Source organism: Amblyraja radiata, chromosome 5, assembly GCF_010909765.2.
Source record: "Amblyraja radiata isolate CabotCenter1 chromosome 5, sAmbRad1.1.pri, whole genome shotgun sequence".
Classification (NCBI taxonomy): Eukaryota; Metazoa; Chordata; class Chondrichthyes; order Rajiformes; family Rajidae; genus Amblyraja; species Amblyraja radiata.
The window spans coordinates 110,865,362-110,884,695 of record NC_045960.1 but is presented as its reverse complement, the minus strand read 5'-3'; the positions used below and the strand labels follow the sequence as shown (position 1 = coordinate 110,884,695).

General features: G+C 45.9%; 1 protein-coding gene across 1 annotated transcript in view; it reads left to right on the top strand.

The window, feature by feature from the left end:
• The window catches only part of wasf1 (WASP family member 1), a 76,847-nt gene that overhangs the window by 26,005 nt on the left and 31,508 nt on the right, over positions 1-19,334 (top strand). The window contains 1 exon segment of the mRNA XM_033021982.1: positions 16,996-17,156. Within this exon segment, the coding sequence (XP_032877873.1) occupies positions 17,024-17,156 (133 nt within the window). The 5' untranslated portion in view covers positions 16,996-17,023.

Here is a 19,334-nt window from a genome sequence, read left to right as displayed (position 1 = left end):
ATGATTCAGCCCGATGATTGGAGGAGGAGGGTGTCGGTCAGAGGTGGAAGTAGGAGGGTGGGACTGAGGATAGAGCGCGGTGAGTGGAGGAGGGGGACATCCTGGTGGAGCAAAGATTATAGAGCAGAGCTTGAATTGGCCCGTTTGCAGGGCCTTTCATCGCCCGGCCTGGCTTAAAATCGGCCGCGGGATCTTCCATCGCCCCGCGGTCAATTGCTGCGTTGAGGCAATCGAGGCTCCCGATGTTTAAGCCCCCGCCGGGCGATGGAAGATCCCACGGCCGGTTTTAAGCCGCGCCAGGCGATGAAAGACCCCCCGTCGGACCGAATGAAGCCCCACGATTCGGAGTTGACGAAGCTGCTGTTGCTGGAGTTCGAAGTCGGTCACCAACCAGGTCCGCACCCGATGTTACCGTCCACAGGGCCCCATGGCCGCAGCCTCGCATGCACGTGCAACCACCAAGAAATTGTGACCCCCCCCCCCATGTTTTGATACCGATTTCTGCCCCTGCAAACAGAAGATCAAACAGAACAAGTTTACAACTTTAGGCTGTGCACGCCATACGCTAGAAGAAGAACTGAGATCAAATAGAATTAAACGAGAGAGAGAGAGAATCTCCAATCCTAATTTATCTACTGTACTTTTGTATGGATCAGTAATTTTTGAATATATAGAGAAGACAAAGTGTTTGAGTAACTCAACAGGTCAGGCAGCATCGCTGGAGAACGTGGGTAGATGATGTTTCGGCTCAGGACCATTCCAATAGACAATAGGTGAAGTAGTAGGCCATTCAGCCCTTCCAGCCAGCACCGCCATTCACTGTGATCGTGGCTGATCATCCCCAATCAGTACCCCGTCTTCCAAAGGTCTTCTGCCGCAGACTGGGTCCAGACCCAACAGGTCATCCATCCATGTTCTCCAGAGGTGCTGCCTGACCCGTTGAGCTACTCAAGCACTTTGTATCCTTTTGTTTAATTTAGTTTTGCAATACTACGCGGAAACGGGCCCTTTGGTCCACTGAGTCCGCGGTGACCAGCAATTCCCGCACATTGATTAATACGGGTGTCGGGTTATAGGGCGAAAGCTGGAGAATGTGTTTGAGAGGGAGAGATAGATTGAATGGCGGAGTAGACTTCATGTGCCGAATGGCCTAATTCTGTTCCTTTAACCTATGAACTAACACTATCCTATGCGCACTAGGAGCAATTTACAACTTAACCAAGCCAATTAGCTTACAAACCTGTACGTCTTTGGTGTGTGGGAGAAAACCCACGTGGTCACAGGGAAAACGTACAAACTCCATACAGACATACGGCCCAATTTGCCACTTGACATTGCAAGGTTTCGAGACGAGATTGGCACCAGATTGAAATTCACACAGAAGTTGCTGCCGGAGAGCAGTAGAATTGTTATCAATGGTTTTGTGGGCTGCACGGTGGCACAGCGAAGGTGTTGCTGCCTCGCAGTGCTGGAGACCTGGGTTCAATCCCGACTACGGGTGCTGTCCGAACGGAGTTTGTACGTTTCCCACGTGACCGTGTGGGTTTTGTCCGAGATCTTCGGTTTCCTCCCACACTCCAGACACACAGGTTTGTAGGTTGATTGGCTTGGTATAAATGTAAATTGTACCTAATGTGTGTAGGATAGTGTAAATACCGCGGGGATCGCTGGTCGTTGGGCCAAAGGGCCTCATTCCGCGCTGTATCTCTAAACTAAAAATCGGGTGAATCAGCTTAATTCCAGCAGGATGCATGTAGAGCACCATCATTAATGTATTACACTCTTACACACCGCTCCAGTTTCTTCATTTATTCCTTGCCCTGTGTCACAATGACTATTCAGAGGCCTATTAATAAATTATTCCATTGTTTTCCACCACTTGCTGCTACTTGGTTCCCCAAACTGATTGTAGTTTTATATCCGAGCCTCAATCCTTTCTTAACAAAGATTTAGTTTAGTTTGAAAAAGGGTCACGATTCAAAACATCACCCATTCCTTCTCTGTAGAGATACCGTCTGTCCCACTGAGTTACTCCAGCATTTTGTGTCTAGTTTATTTTAGAGATACTGCGTGGGAAAAGGCCCATTGGCCCACGGAACAGCAATCGCCCGTATACTAGTTCTATCCTACACACTAGGGACAATTTATAGAAGCCAATCGACCTACAAACCTGCACATCTTTGGAGTGTGGGAGGAAACTGGAGCACCAGGAGAAAACCCACGAGAAAGTACAAATTCTGTACAGACAGCACCTGTAGTCAGGATCGGACCCGGGTCTCTAGTGCACGAAGGCAGCAACTCTACCGCTGCGTCACTGTGCCGCCCTTATTGACAGGACCATCACATTTGATTACCTTCAAGAGAAATATCCTTCCTCAATCATAAACATCATGGAATTATATAGACCCCCCAGCTTTCTAAGTCAGGATCCAACCAAGACCTCTGGTACTATGAGGCAGCAGCTCTACCAGCTGTGCCACTGTGCCAATCTCTTCAATGTCCTTCCTAAATCACAAACACCCTGGAGTTAAATAGACCCCCAGCTTAGCATAGTAGAAGGTGCTTTGGCCTATTGGGTGCTTGCTGACTCAAGGAGCTATTTGGCCTATTGGGTGCTTGCTGACTCATGGAGCTATTTGGCCTATTGGGTGCTTGCTGACTCATGGAGCTATTTGGCCTATTGGGTGCATGCTGACTCACGGAGCTATTTGGCCTATGGGTGCATGCTGACTCACGGAGCAATCCCATTCCCCTGTAATATTTCCATTTTATTCTTCCTATTCACTCCGCTGAATCCAGGATTCTATCTCCTGGTTACACATTAGCAGTAATTTACAGCAATCGACTCTCAAATGTTTGGATTGTGGAGGAAACTGTAGTACATGCAAAGAGTGCAGAGAGGATTTACAAAGTTGTTGCCAGGACTCGAGGCACTGAGCTATATGAAGAGGTTGGGCAGGCTAGGACTTATAGAGTCATAGAGTGATACAGTGTGGAAACAGGCCCTTCGGCCCAACTTGCCCACACCGGCCAACATGTCCCAGCTACACTAGTCCCACCTGCCTGCGCCTGGTCCCTATTCCTCCAAACTTGTCCTATCCATGTACCTGCCTAACTGTTGGGATAGTCCTAGCCTCAACCATCTCTTCTGGCAGCATGTTCCATATACCCACCACCCTATAGGCGGAAAAAGTTACCCCTCAGATTCCTATTAAATCTTTTCCCCTTCACCATGAACCTATGTCCTCTGGTCTTCGATTCCCCTACTGGGCAAGAGATTCTGTGCATCTACCCAATCTATTCCCCTCATTTATTCCTTTCTTATGGATGTTTAGAAAATCATGACTGGAAATGATAGGGTGAATGCAGTCTTTTCCCAGTGTAGGTGAATCAAGAACCAGAGGGCATAGGTTTAAGTGAGAGGGGAAAGATTTAATAGACATTAATAGATTTAAAGGCTGCCAGCATCATAGAAACATAGAAAATAGGTGCAGGAGTAGGCCACTCGGCCCTTCGAGCCTGCACCGCCATTCAATATGATCATGGCTGATCATCCAACTCAGTATCCTGTACCTGCCTTCTCTCCATACCCTCTCATACCTTTAGCCACATGGGGCACATCTAACTCCCTCTTAAATATAGCCAATGAACTGGCCTCAACTACCTTCTGTGGCAGAGAATTCCAGAGATTCACCACTCTCTGTGTGAAAAATGTTTTTCTCATCTCGGTCCTAAAAGATTTTCCCCTTATCCTTAAACTGTGACCCCTTGTTCTGGACTTCCCCAACATCGGGAACAATCTTCCTGCATCTAGCCTGTCCAACCCCTTAAGAATTTTCTAAGTTTCTATAAGATCCCCCCTCAATCTTCTAAATGTTAGCAAGTACAAGCCAAGTCTATCCAGTCTTTCTTCATATGAAAGTCCTGACATCCCAGGAATCAGTCTGCTGAACCTTCTCTGTACTCCCTCAATGGCAAGTATGTCTTTCCTCAGATTAGGACCTACCCCACACTCATCTCTCCGTTGCCATCAGGTAGTAGGTACAGGAGCCTGAAATCTGCTACATCCAAGTTCAGGAACAGCTTCTTCCCCACAGCCATCAGACTATTAAACACAGCTTCAAACAAATTCTGAACTATAACAGCCTATTGCACTTTATCTGTTTATTTATGTGTGTGTGTGTGTATATATATATATATATATATATATATATTCTATGGTATATGGACACACTGATCTGATCTGTATTTATGCCTACAATATTCTGTTGTGCTGCAGCAAGCAAGAATTTAATTGTCCTATCTGGGACACATGACAATAAACTCTCTTGACTTGACTTGACTCTTGACTTGACACCTAATGGGCAACATATTCAAATAGAAGGGGGTGGGTGTGTGGAAGGTGCTGCCAAAGGAGGTAGTTGAGACAGGTATTATAACATTTAAAAGACATTTGGACAGGTACATGGATTAGAAACGTTAAGAGGGATATGGACTAATTATGAGCAAATGGGAACTAGCTTAGATGGGGCATGTTGGTCAGCATGGATGAGTCGGGCTGAATGGCCTGTTTCCATGCTGTGTAACTCAATGACATCTGGGAGGAATACAGAGTCAAAAGTAGAATATTCAGACTCCATATCGACAGTACAGGGTTCTTTTTTTACCCCAAAAATAATTGTAATCAAGTATTTACAAAAATGATATGCACAATACAAACAAACCTACCACCAAAATAACAAATATTCTTAGATAACTATATCACCATCCTTATTAAGGATGCATTCCACCCCCCACCCCCGCGGTGCCCAGCGGTCCTGGAAATCCCCCAGGACGCCCATGGACAGTGCGTAGTCCCATTCTAGTACCACCCGGGCGCGGATGTAACCCCGGAAAAGGTACAGGCAGCCGTCTCGGGCAGCACGGAGTTCAGAATTGATACTGGATCAACAATGTTGTGAGGCAGCAGCTCTGCTGACTGCTCCTCTCTGCCACTCTACTATCACCCTACAGCCCAGAGTGGGTTGGCACGGTGACACAGCAGGCAGAGCTGCTGCCTCATGGCGCCAGAGACACAGATTCGATCCTGACCTCTGGTGCTGTTTGTCTTGTGCTATAACATCCTGAAGCCGCGGACTCCGGTAGGAAGTGCCGATTTGGGACCTCCAAGCCGCGGAGTGCGTTTCACCGTCCCAACGTCGGTTTAGATCATCCCGACGAGAGGGCCTGTACATCGAGGGCCGTCTGTAATGGTGACTACGGAGGGTTCATGGCCCCGACCATGGGTGAACAAGGGAGGAGGACTGGTAAAACATTGTAGCCTTCCACCACAGTGAAGAATGCTGTGGTGGATGTTTGTGTTAAATTGTATTGGGTATTGTGTGTTCTTTTAAGTGTATCGCTGCTGGCAAATTCATTTCACTGCATTTAATGTGCATGTGACGAATAAAATTGAATTTGACTTTTTTCTTTGACTTTGGCTGTTTGCATGGAGTTTGCACTTTCTGCTTGTGACCAAGTGGGTTTTCTCTGGGCGCACCGGTTTCCTCCCACATCCCAAACACATGCGGACTTGTTGGTTAATTGGCCTCTGTGGGATAACACAGAACTAGTGTGAACGGGTGATCGATGGTCGGCGTGGACCCGGTGGGCCAAAGAACCCGTTACCATGGCTTATCTTTCAATTCAATTGAATTCAATAGTCTCCCATACTGTCATACAGAGCCTTCGGCCCAACTCATCCACGCCAAGCTAGTCCACCGTTTCTCCCATTTATTCCATGTCACTCTAAATCTTTCCTATCCATATCCCTGTCCGTGTTTTTTAAATGCTGTTATTGTACCTGCTTCAATTACCTCCTCTGGCAGCTCGTTCCATATACCCACCACTCTCTGATGTGAAAAGGTTGTCGCTCAGTGCCTATTAAATCTTACCCCTCCCGCCTTAAAATTATGACCTCTGGTTCTTGATTCCACCGCCCAGGGTAAAAGACTCTATGAATTCATGCTATAATGTCGTAGCCCGCCCAACCTCTCCCTATAGCTCAGACCCTCAAGTCCTGGCAACATTCTCGTAAATTCTTTTTATCCATTACAGATTTAACAACATCCTTCCTATAGCAGGGTGACCTAAATGTTTATCTTCAAAACAAAGCTACATGTGTTTTGTTTTATTTTAGTCACTTTCTAACTCGGGTGATGCGAGTTTAAGAATGTATTTTATTTTCTCGTTATCTTTCCATTTTCTTTTCTGTAAACTTTATTTCTCCGCATCAACTGTGTCTCGGTGTGATTAATAGCACTCCGGCTTTCTCGCGAAAGGATGAATTGAAAGCCCCAGTTAACAAATTTGAGCATGGAATCCAGGCTGATAGTTCGCCATCCTGAATGAGAGTGCCTGTCTGTCTGACCGCTGGCTCTTTGATAAAGCCGCTCAAGGGGACAATTGTCTTTCCCTGAAGGAGGATCGAGAGAACACTTTGTCACCACTTTCAAAGAGCATGAGAGCTACACCTGGTGTTGTGGCCAATGTTTACCCTCAACCAACTTAACTGGGGGGTGGGAAAAACGTATCTCACAACCATTACCACATGACTGTTTATGGTGCTTTACAGCAAGCGTATTGACGGCCATCTTCTCTACATTATGTGGAGATTACACATCAAAAGTACTTAATACAAATGCAAGTCCTTTTGTTTCATTCCTTTAAAATTTTGTATTGTGTGTAAGATGGAATTTGTTTAATTTGAGCATCTGAATGATGATTTTTTTTTTAATGCTCTCAACCCTACTGCACCACTAATCTTTTTGTTATATTTATACTATTTCTGCCTGACTAAATTCTAATTTGCTGCTTTTGATCATTATGCATGGTATAATGAAGCTTATAAAAAGCTCTGCATTCCAGTATGTGTATACATGTAGAATTCTCCAGCGTATAATTGTAGTTTATTTACTCCCTCTCTTGAGTGCAATATCATTTACTGTTCAGTTCTTTAACAGTGGCATTGAAGGCTGGATTATTTCTTGAACCCTTTTCCCTTGAGATATACCCTGCAGTTGCCTTTTTTTCGATTTTATATGGGAAAGAAGAGAAAGCTCTGTCACATGGCTTGCTTTTTGTGTTCCTTTTACAAAGGGCCAGCTTCTGTGAAGATATCTGGCTGTGTTCTGAATTATAATGCAGTTTGGGAATGTGCAAAATGTTTTTGAGCTATCAAATGACTGCAGGTGCCTTTGTCAATACTGGTTAGAATGGCAGTCATTCAAATGCCTATATCGTACAGGAGTGTCATTTTCCCCTTTGTGTGAAATTTTAAAATGGTTACAAGGCAAAGGCACTGTGGCATTCCATTGCCTGATATAATTTAAAAGAAATATCTATCACTGAATGCATTCGCTGAGACTGCCTGCACTCTGCTATTTTTAAATTTGCACATTCTGATTCAGAGTAATGTATCACAACGAAACAATGCACAAGCTGGTAACACAAATTGCTGGAGTAACACGGGCTTGGCAGCATCTCTGGAGAACATGCATGGGTGGCATTTTGAGTCGGGACCCATCTTCAGACTGATTGTAGTATTGGAGGGAAAGCTGGAAGAGAGATGGGGGAAGGACAAAGCCTGACAATTGGCACTGTGCCGTCCCTGCTTGAGAAACTAGGCGGCACAGTGGTGCCGCAGTAAAGTTGCTGCCTTACAGCACCACAGACCCGGCTTTGAACCTGACTACGTGTGCTTTCTATACAGAGTTTGTACGTATTCCCCGTGACCACGTAGGTTTTCTCCGGGTGCTCCAGTTTCCTCCCACACTCCAAAGACATACAGGTTTGTAGGTTAATTGGCTTCAGTAAAATTGTAAATTGTCCCTAGTATGTTGGATAATGGTAGTGTGCGTGGTGATCGCTGGTAGGCGCGGACTCAGTGGGACGAAGGGGTTTCCGCACTGTGTCTCTAATGTCTACTTCAGCAGGTCAAGCTGCATCTCTGGAGGACCCTTCTTCAGCCTGAGAGTCAGGGGATAGTTGGATACGTCCATCCACATGTATCCTTGCATCTCCACCACTATAATCAAAGTAGTTTCATAGCCTGCAGACAGATGAGGCCACTGGGAAGCGGACGGAGTTATAAACACATGTTGCATTGGGGAATATGGTTTTATCTTTCATGTCATTGTTTAAAATGTGAATAACAATAAAGCAGAAGATGCAAATCAAATGTCGTTTGCATATCACACTCTCCCTTTAATGGCATCGAGCCACTGGTAAAATATACCAAGAATGGCCTATTTTAGGATTTCTCGAGTCGGAACGATTGACGTTTATTGTCATAAGTACCGAGGTACAGTGAGAAGCTTTTTTATTGCTCGCTATCTTTCTGACTATACATGATTACAATCAAACCTTCCACAGATACAGGATAAGGGAAATAACATTTAGTGCAAGATAAAGTCCAGTAAAGTCTGATTACAGATAGTCCGTGGGTCTCCAATGAGGTGGATTGGACTGCTTATGTATATGTATGTCCATGTATGTATCTGTCCATCCCAGCCTCTACACCAGCTACACCAAGTGCACCATGGTTCTTTTCCCAGTTCAGGAGCAAAGACTGGGCAGCACACTGGTGCAGCGTGTAGAGCCGCTGCCTCGTAGCCAGACACCTGGGTTAAATCCTGACCTCGGGTGCTGACGGAGTGGAGTTTACATGTTCTGCCTGTGACTGCGTGGATTTCCTCCAGGTGCTCCGGTTTCCTCCTACATACCAAAGACGCGCAGGTTTGTAGGATAATTGGCCCTCTGTAAATTTCCCCTAGTATGTAGGAAGTGGACGGGAAAGTGGGATAACCTAGAACTAATGTGAACTGGTGACTGACGGTCAGCACGGACTTGGTGCGCTGACGGGCCTGTTTCCATGCTGTATATATCTAAACTAAAGACAAGCTCTTGTCAACATTTCATTATTTTGGTTGAATTTAGAAGGTAATGTTTTATTGCCTATCAAATCCCCTTTCTTGCTAAGCATTAATGAAAGCCAAACCATTAACTTTCGACAGGATACAATGTTCACTGACCACAGTGGCAGCAAGGGTCTGCCAATAGAAAATATGATCACATGGAGACACGAGGAGCAGCAGATGCTGGTTTACAAACAATACAATGTATCAGGTCAGGTGGCATCGCCAGAGAACATGCTCATGTGGCGTTTTGCGGTGGGACCCTTCTTCACACTAATTGTGGTTTGGGGTCTAGAAAGCTAGGAGAGGGGTGGAAGTGGGGCAAAGCCTGGTGAGTGGACATTTGGATTAAAAAACATTTGGACAGGTACATGGATAGGAAAGGTTTCGAGGGATATGGGCCAAATGCAGGCAAATGGGACAAGTGGAGCATGTTGATCAATGTGGGCAAGTTGGGCTGAAGGGCCTGTTTCCACACTGTATGACTATGATTCTATGACTCTGAGTGAAAGGGGAATACAGGTGAGGGGGGAAGTTATGATTGGCAGATGGTTAGAAAAAGACCAGAGATGAAAAGACAAAAAGTGTGATATAAGGATAATTGAGAATGTAAAACTGAAGGAAACAATATGGAGAATATGGAAAGGTAACGTTTTGGATCGAGATCCTTTTTCAGACTCCAAGAAAGAATATAGATAGGTGGGAATCCAGGTGGGGCTCAGGGTAAGGAGGGAGAACTTGTTTTCAACACTGCATCAACCTGCATTTGCTGGGACAACACAGCTCTGCACACTGCAGGAAATGTTTATTCGGTATTAAAATCTGCAATTAGTCTGTTTGTAAACCAGCATCCTCTGGGTTCTCGCTGCCACGCCCCGTGAAGCCGGACAATTGTGGCGGTTTATGTATTTAATCAATCTGCTGAAGCATCATTTGTTTAGTCATCACATCCTCAATGGCAGACGATTAAGTGAGCTATATCAACATCAATGGAGCTTTATTTGTCACATGTACAACTGCACAGTGAAATTCTTTTTGCATATTTACACATGCAGTCACCGCCATGTTCCAAAGTATGGTCGGCCCTCACGCTCGATCTATTGGAGCAGTTCCCCATCCAGACAAGCCCCAGGCTCCTCCTCTGTCACTTTTGACCGGTTCGGCTCGCGCACCGACGTTCCTCTCCTCTCGTCACCCGGCCGTCTTTGTGTCCCCGGGGAGCCTCCTGCAGCCGATCTTGAAGCCGCTGGAGGCATTTCCCCGGTTCGCCCTCCTCCCGGCCTTTGCACCACACGTCCAACCTCTCCAGCAGCTCCCTCCAGGTACCCCAGTTTCACGAGTCTTCGGGCTGGTCCCACATCCCACCCAGCCTCCGGGTCTTCCAGGCGGGCACCACAGCCGCAGCATCTCGGGAAGGCCTTCTGTAAATTTATATTTAGTTACTACTTGCATGTATACCAAACCAAAGTGTAACATTGTTAGTGAGCAGGCAAGGTTTATGAATATGGGGCAGCAAGCACGACGAGAGGTTAGAAGAGGTAATGGCCAGGGTGGCAGGCATCCTTGACAATACCTCCAGCCTTCCTGATGCAACACTCGGTGAAGATGGACAGGATAGAAGGACGTGACGAGCCTTTGATGGACTGGAGATTGACAGGGTTAGCAAGGATGTCAAAGGTTATAGTGAGAAGGCAGGAGAATGGGGTTGACTGGGAAAGATAGATCAGCCATGATTGAATGGCGGAGTGGACGATGGGCCGAATGGCCTATGATGGCGGGACTGTCATATGCTGAGAGAATGGAGCGACTGGGCTTGTATACTCTGGAGTTTAAAAGAAGGATGAGAGGCGATCTTATTGAAACATATAAGATTATTAAGGGTTTGGACACACAAGAGGCAGGAAACATGTTCCCGATGTTGGGGGAGTCCAGAACCAGGGGGCACAGTTTGAGAATAAGGGGTAAGCCATTTAGAACAGAGACGAGAAAACACTTTTTCACACAGAGAGTTGTGAGTCTGTGGAATTCTCTGCCTCAGAGGCCAGTTCTCTGGATACTTTCAAGAGAAAGCTAGATAGGGCTCTTTAGGGGATATGGGGAGAAGGCAGGAACGGGGTACTGATTGGGGATGATCAGCCGTGATCACATTGAATGGCGGTGCAGGCTCGAAGGGCCGAATGGCCTACTCCTGTACCTATTGTCAATTGTCTATTGTCATGTCGGGACTCTTCATCTGCAGTTGTTTGTTTCTACATTTTGTGATGGACTGGGCTGTGTTCATCGCTCTCTGTAGGTTCAGGCGGTCAGGAGCAGAGTAGTTGCCAGACCATGCTGAGATGCATTCCCATCAGAATACTTTCTATAACACATCTGTAGAAGTTTCTCAGAATCCTCGTGGACATGCCGAATCTTCTCAGACACCTAAGAAAGTGAGTTGGCTGATGTTCGCCCCTGAACACCACAAATGTGTGACGGCATCAGGGAGTGGCACAGTGGTGCAGCGGTAGAGTTGCTGCCTTACCACGCCAGAGTCCTGGATTCGATCCTGATTACAAGTGCTATCTATACGGAATTTGTATGTTCTCTCTGTGACCTCATGGGTTTTCTCCGGGTGCTCCGGTTTCCTCCCACACTCCAAAGACGTACAGCTTTGATGGTTAATTGGCTTTGGTTAAATTGTAAATTGTCCCTATTATGTAGGGTAGTGCTGGTGTACTGGGTGATAGCTGGACGGTGCGCACTCAGTGTGCCGAAGGGTCTGTTTCCGTGCTATATCTCTAAAGTAAAGTCTAAACTCAGTGGCAGGCTTATGGTGAGAGATTGAAGCACAAGGCATTGACAAAGAGAGTAATACGGCAGAAGTCCCAATATGCTGAGGGCCTACTTCATGGCTGCCTTAGGTCGGTGAACTTGAAACATTTTCAAGAACACTTCATCCAGCCTGATTGAGTATAAAGAAGGGTCCAAGTCAGAGCCGTCGCCTATCCAGCCCTCCAGAGATGCTGCCTGACCCGCTGAGTTACTCCAGCATCTTGTATAGACGCAGGAGTTGGTGGTGAATAGAAGGTACGATATGCCAGAGGAGGTAGTTGAGGCAGGTGCTATAACAACATTTAATGGACAATTGGGCAGGTACATGGATAGGAAAGGATTAGGGGGATATGGACTAAATGCAGCCAGGTGGAACTAGTGTAGATGAGTCAGCATGGGCAAGTTGGGCCGAAGGGCCTGTTTCTGTGCTGTATGATCCTGACTATCTGCCGGTCCTAATGTCCATTGGACCTTGGTCACCAGTTTTCAGAAGCAGGAAGTGATGATGATGATACTTTATTTTCAAGTACAGTGAAATTCTTTGTTTTGCATACAATCCAGTAAAATCGTACTATAATAGATAAATACAAAAGTGTAATAGTAGATTGTAGTGTAATAGTAGACTTCAGCGAGACAGTACAAACAAATCGTCACCATGTTCCTGGCGCCCACAAAGTTTCAAAGCTCTCAAGAGTGCGTAAAGGCCCGTTGTCATGGCGACACCGGTCCTCTCCTCCATCTGCCACCATCTTGAAAAGGGCCCTTTGTTCAGCGTTAGCCGCCGACACCCTCCACCCTCCTCCTTCCTCAATTGTATTTATGTGTGTATATATATATTCTGTGGTATATGGTCACACTGATCTGATCTCATCTGTATTTATGCCTAAAATGTTCTGTTGTGCTGCAGCAAAGCAAGAATTTCATTGTCCTATCTGGGACACATGACAATAAACTCTCGACTTGACTTGACTCAGTTTCTGATCTCTGGGGTCGAGCAGGCGACGAGCCTCAGATTACTCCAGGTGGGTTCCAGGTTCCGCGTGGCAGGCGAGCCAGTCCTGCGGTTGAGGTGTGGCCTTGAAGTGGTGGAGATTGTATGAAGTCTGTGTATGCATAAGGGCGGCACAGTGGCGCAGCGGTAGACCTACGGCCTTACTGCACCAGAGACCCGTGTTCGATCCTGACTACTGGTGCTGTCTGTATGGAGTTTGTATATTCTCCCCGTGGCCTGCGTGGATTTTCTCCGAGATCTTCATTTTCCTCCCACATCCCAAAGGCGTACAGGTTTGTATGTTAATTGACGTGGTCATAAGGTCATAAGTGATAGGAGCTGAATTAGGTCATTCGACCCATCAACTTATTTAATCATGGCTGATCTACTTCTCCCCATTCTCCTGCCTTCTCTCCATAACCCTTGACAGCCGTACTAACCAAGAATCTATTTATCTCGGCTTGGCTTGGTATAAATATAAATTGTCCCTAGTTTGTTGTGGGATTATTTTAGTGTGCGGGGATCGCTGGTCGGTGCAGACTCGATGGGCCGAAGGGCCAGTTTTCGCGCTCTTTATCTCTAAACTAAAAAAAGTAAATTGGTAGAAATGCACCTGGACACTGGAATTGTTGTCACGATACTGTCCTGAAACATCCTCGTGAAAAGTTTTAAGGCAGCTACATTTTTTTTAAAGGAATGTGGTCTGTACTGTCGAAAATAGACATAAAATGCTAGAGTAATTCAGCGGGTCAGGCAGCATCTCTCAAAGGGAATAGGTGACGTTTCAGGTGTTGGCTCTTCAGACTGAAAGTCAGGGGAGAAGGAAACTGAATGTATACAAAAGGTACAGAACCTTGAACAAAAAGGTTCTGTTTTAGTCTATTCTGTCATTGGGTACAGGACTGGAACGGGTTAAAACGTGGATCACAATATTTGCCAATGTCACCTCCGCCTATTACATACAATTAACAAAGAACGTTAAAAAAATACAGCACAGGTCAGGCTCTTCAGCCTACAATATCCGTATCGGACATGATGCCAAGATAAACTAATCTCATCTGGCTGCAAAAGTTCAATAGCCCCCCCCCCATTCCCTGCATACCGTTTGCCTATCGAAAAACATATTAAAAAAATATCAAAAAACATATAAAATTATAAAAGGACTGGACAAGCTAGATGCAGGAAAAATGGTCCCAATGTGGGGCGAGTCCAGAACCAGGGGCCACAGTCATAGAATAAAGGGGAGGTCATTTAAGACTGAGGTGAGAAAAAAAAAATTCACCCAGAGAGATGTGAATTTATGGAATTCCCTGCCAGAGGGCAGTGGAGGCCAAACCACTGGATGGATTTAAGAGAGAGTTAGATAGAGCTCTAGGGGCTAGTGGAATCAAGGGATATGGGGAGAAGGCAGGCACGGGTTATTGATTAGGGACGATCAGCCATGATCACAATGAATGGCGGTGCTGGCTCGAAGGGCCGAATGGCCTCCTCCTGCACCTATTTTCTATGTTTCTAACCTCTTAAATTGTATCTGCTCCCACCACCACCCCCCCCCCCCCCCCTAGCAATGCGTGCCAGGGACTCGCCATCCAGTGTGAAAAATAACTTGCTCTGCACATCCTCTTTAAACGTTTCCCCTCTCACCTTAAAGTCATGCCCTATAGTCTGTATTTCCACCCCTTGGAAAAAGGTTTAGATTGTATGTTAATGTTATCGATTCATTTTCAGATCTATACAGGCTGCCTGGGCTTGAAGTCCAAATATGATGAGACTGTTGGTGAAAAGATTTTTGTAGATGAAAAAAAAGCTGAATCTAATTTCATGCAGTTATACCAGTGACTAAAATGATGAATGATAGAGCATTTATGCAGAAGGAAAGGACTGATAGATGAGACAGGCTTTGGCAAAAGCATTTTCTATGGCTGAATGGTGGAAAAAAAAAGTCAATTATATTTTCCCGTTTTATTTATGGTAGTTACAGATACTGCAGTCCTGGGTGTTGTCAGATAACATGATGGAGACGTATTCATTTCAGTTTCTAGTTCCAGTTGCATTTAAGTTTTCTACAAACATAATGGAATTTGCAGCTGTTATCATTTTTTTAAAAACGTCAAATTATTCTGCGGCATGGTGGCGCAGCGGTAGAGTTGTTGCCTTACAGCGCCAGAGACCCGGGTTCAATCCTGATGATGGGTGTCTATGTGGTGTTTGTATGTTCTCCCTGTGATCTTCGAGGCTTTTCTCCAGGAGCTCCAGTTTCCTCCCACAGCCACAAGTACAGATTTGTAGGTTAATTGGCTTCGGTAAAATTGTAAATTGTCCCCAGTGTGTGCAGGATTGTGTTAGTGTGTCCGGGGTTCGCTGGTCGGCACGGACTCGGTGGGCTGAAGGGCCTGTTTCTGTGCTGTATCTCTAAACTGAACTAAAGTTCTTGAGTATCTAGGTCCTAGGACACAAAAATCCATACCGCAGATTTATGTAAGAACCTGTAGCCACAACAATGCACAAACACTGTATTCAGTACAAAAGCCTGATTCTTTAAAACATTTATTTTAAATTTATATTCAACAGCGTTCGATTTTCCAGTAAGAGGGAAGACAGCAGCTGTTGTAAACACTGTATTGATTTGAGTTGAAGTTAATGCTGCGTCACTTTTATTATCTTTTATCTATCTTCAATACCATTCTGTGATCAATAATCTGTTAAACTCTTGGATTTATAAATTGAAAGCAGTACAGAATTTTAAAATTCTCACCAAGTATGTTGGTTCCGTCAGTATTTAGATTAGCCTCTCGTGCAGGAAATAGTAAGCCAACACTGGGCAGCACAGTGAGTGATACAGCGGTAGAGTTGTTCCCTCACAGCGCCAGAGACCCAAATTTGACCTGACTATGGGTGCTGTCTGTGTGGAGTTTATACGTTCTCTCCGTGACTGCGTGGGCTTCCTCCGGGTGCTCCAGTTTCCTCCCACGTTACAAAGGCTTGCAGGGTTGTAGGTTATTTGGCTTCCGTAAATTGTCCTTCGGGTGTAGGATAGAACTAGTGTATGGCGTGGATTCAAGTGGGCCGAAGGGCTTGTTTCTGCACTGTATTTCTAGACTAACTGAAATACAAAAAGCAATACCAATACTAGCTAGAGAATTGGGCCCTAAATCCACTCTTGCCTGAGTGAATTCTCCCGTAGGACTAACCTAAATAATGCACATATAAAGAAATGTCAGGATCTCAATGGTGCTTTAGTCAATGGTTCAATGTACAAAGATCATTACCTAACGCTTTCAAGAGAGAGCTAATAGGGCTCTTAAAAATAGCGGAGTCAGGGGATATGGGGAGAAGGCAGGAACGGGGTACTGATTGGGGATGATCAGCCATGATCACATTGAATGGCGGTGCTGGTTCGAAGGGCCGAATGGCCTACTCCTGCACCTATTGTCTATTGTACCTTTTGCTGGTCTATTTGTGATTCAGCCCACCACAGTGGCGTCATTTGCAAACGTGGATGGAATTAGAGCCACGTTTCGCCAAGTGTACAGGTATCATAGTAGGGGAATGAGAACGTGTCCTTGCTGGGTACCGGCCGGTGTGATCGGAATTATTGTGGAGGGTGTTGTCTCCTATCCTCACTGATTGAGGTGCGTGGGTCAGAAAGGAGGGATGGAGGCGGAGGAGGGGTGGGTGGGGGCGGTAGGGGGTTCAGGGGTGGGAGAGGGCAGAGGAGGGCTGAGGAGGGAGGAGCTGTGGGGGGGGGGGGGGAGGAAGTGTGATGCAGGGGGGAGGAGGGATGGTGGGCGAGGGGAAGAATTATTTTGCAGGTAGACACAAAATGCTGGAGAAACTCAGCGGGTGAGGCAGCATCTATGGAGAGAAGGGATAGGCGACGTTTCGGGTCGAGACCAGATTGATGATTTTACAGACCTTTTCATACACTATAACATTCCTTGAGCTTTAATGTTTTACATTCGGGCTTCCTGGGTTTGAAAAACAGTTTTTTTTGTGTTTCAATGTCCTCGTACACTCTCTTCCTTCCTTTCCTTCCCTGGAGAAATCCGTGTTTTCGTAAACAGAGATGGAATTGGGTTTTGGTTCATAAAATCGAAAGTGAAAAATACACTTCCAGCATCTAGCAGTTGACTCGATCAGTAATTAAGGGAGGAAACAAGATTTATTTTGGCGATATTGCCGTGCCCTTTCCCGTCACTTGCAGGCATGCTAACGGGTACGTTTCATTCTCTCTTTCAGGTTTGTTGCTCCGTAACTTTAATTCAGAATGCCATTAGTGAAGAGGAACATTGAGCCAAGATATCTGTGCCACACAGTACTGCCAGGGAGTATCCGTAATGAATTGGAATGTGTCACAAACATTTCTCTCGCAAATGTAATCCGACAGTTGAGTAGCCTCAGTAAGTACTTTGCATTTCACCTTGAATGTCTTTTCCCTTCAATGTTTTATATTGTGAGTTGTTGTTGTAAACTATATCGTAATGCGCAACACTGCGTGAAAAGTAATTAAATAATTAAGGGGGCTGCAGGTGCTTGTTTACAAAAAAAATAACACAATGTGGCGGTCCCTGGGGGTTAGGCCACTCCTTGGGTCATCCCCCTCGGCTCTTGAGGGACAGGGGCGTGGGTCTGCCACGGGGTTTCCCAGGTCCTGCTCGCTGGTGTGTGTGTTCTCGCTGCTTAAACATAGAAACATAGAAATTAGGTGCAGGAGTAGGCCATTCGGCCCTTCGAGCCTGCACCGCCATTCAACATGATCATGGCTGATCATCCAACTCAGTATCCCGTACCTGCCTTCTCTCCATACCCTCTGATCCCTTCAGCCACAAGGGCCACATCTAACTCCCTCTTAAATATAGCCAATGAACTGGCCTCAACTACCCTCTGTGGCAGAGAGTTCCAGAGATTCACCACTCTCTGTGTGAAAAAAGTTCTTCTCATCTCGGTTTTCAAGGATTTCCCCCTTATCCTTAAGCTGTGACCCCTTGTCCTGGACTTCCCCAACATCGGGAACAATCTTCCTGCATCTAGCCTGTCCAACCCCTTAAGAATTTTGTAAGTTTCTATAAGATCCCCTCTCAATCTCCTAAATTCTAGAGAGTATAAACCAAGTCTATCCAGTCTTTCTTCATAAGACAGTCCTGACATCCCAGGAATCAGTCTGGTGAACCTTCTCTGCACTCCCTCTATGGCAATAATGTCCTTCCTCAGATTTGGAGACCAAAACTGTACGCAATACTCCAGGTGTGGTCTCACCAAGACCCTGTACAACTGCAGTAGAATCTCCCTGCTCCTATACTCAAATCCTTTTGCTATGAAAGCTAACATACCATTCGCTTTCTTCACTGCCTGCTGCACCTGCATGCCTACTTTCAATGACTGGTGTACCATGACACGCAGGTCTCACTGCATCTCCCCTTTTCCTAATCGGCCACCGTTTAGATAATAGTCTGCTTTCCTGTTTTTGCCACCAAAATGGATAACCTCACATTTATCCACATTATACTGCATCTGCCAAACATTTGCCCACTCACCCAGCCTATCCAAGTCACCTTGCAGTCTCCTAGCATCCTCCTCACAGCTAACACTGCCCCCTAGCTTAGTGTCATCCGCAAACTTGGAGATATTGCCTTCAATTCCCTCATCCAGATCATTAATATATATTGTAAATAGCTGGGGTCCCAGCACTGAGCCTTGCGGTACCCCACTAGTCACTGCCCGCCATTGTGAAAAGGACCCGTTTACTCCTACTCTTTGCTTACCTGTTTGCCAGCCAGTTCTCTATCCACATCAATACTGAACCCCCAATGCCGTGTGCTTTAAGTTTGTATACTAATCTCTTATGTGGGACCTTGTCGAAAGCCTTCTGGAAGTCCAGATACACCACATCCACTGGTTCTCCCCTATCCACGCTACTAGTTACATCCTCGAAAAATTCTATAGGATTCGTCAGACATGATTTACCCTTCGTAAATCCATGCTGACTTTGTCCAATGATTTCACCACTTTCCAAATGTGCTGCTATCCCATCTTTAATAACTGACTCTAGCAGTTTCCCCACTACCGATGTTAGACTAACTGGTCTGTAATTCCCCGTTTTCTCTCTCCCTCCCTTCTTAAAAAGTGGGGTTACGTTTAATAAAACTACTTCTGAACCTGCCTGACGTCTGGCCTTATCCTGACCTCCAACAAAATGCGCAGCACGGTGGCGCAGCAGTAGAGTTCCTGCCTCACAGCGCCAGAGACCCGATCCTGACTATGGGTGCCGTCTGCATGTTCTCCCCTGTGTGACACGTGGGTTTTCTCCGGGTGCTCCGGTTGCCTCCCACATTCCAAAGACGTGCATGTTCTTAGGCTAATTGCCTTCTGTAAATTGTCCCTAGACTGAAGGATAGAACTAGTGTACAAGTGATTGCTGGTTGGCGCGGACACAGGGGGCCAAAGGGCATGTTTCCACACTGAATCTCTAAAACTAAACTAAAGGCGCTGGAGTAACTCAGCAGGTCAGGGAACATCTATGGAGAACATGGATTGGTGACGTTTCACAGAGTGCTGGATTAACTCAGCGGGTCAGGCAG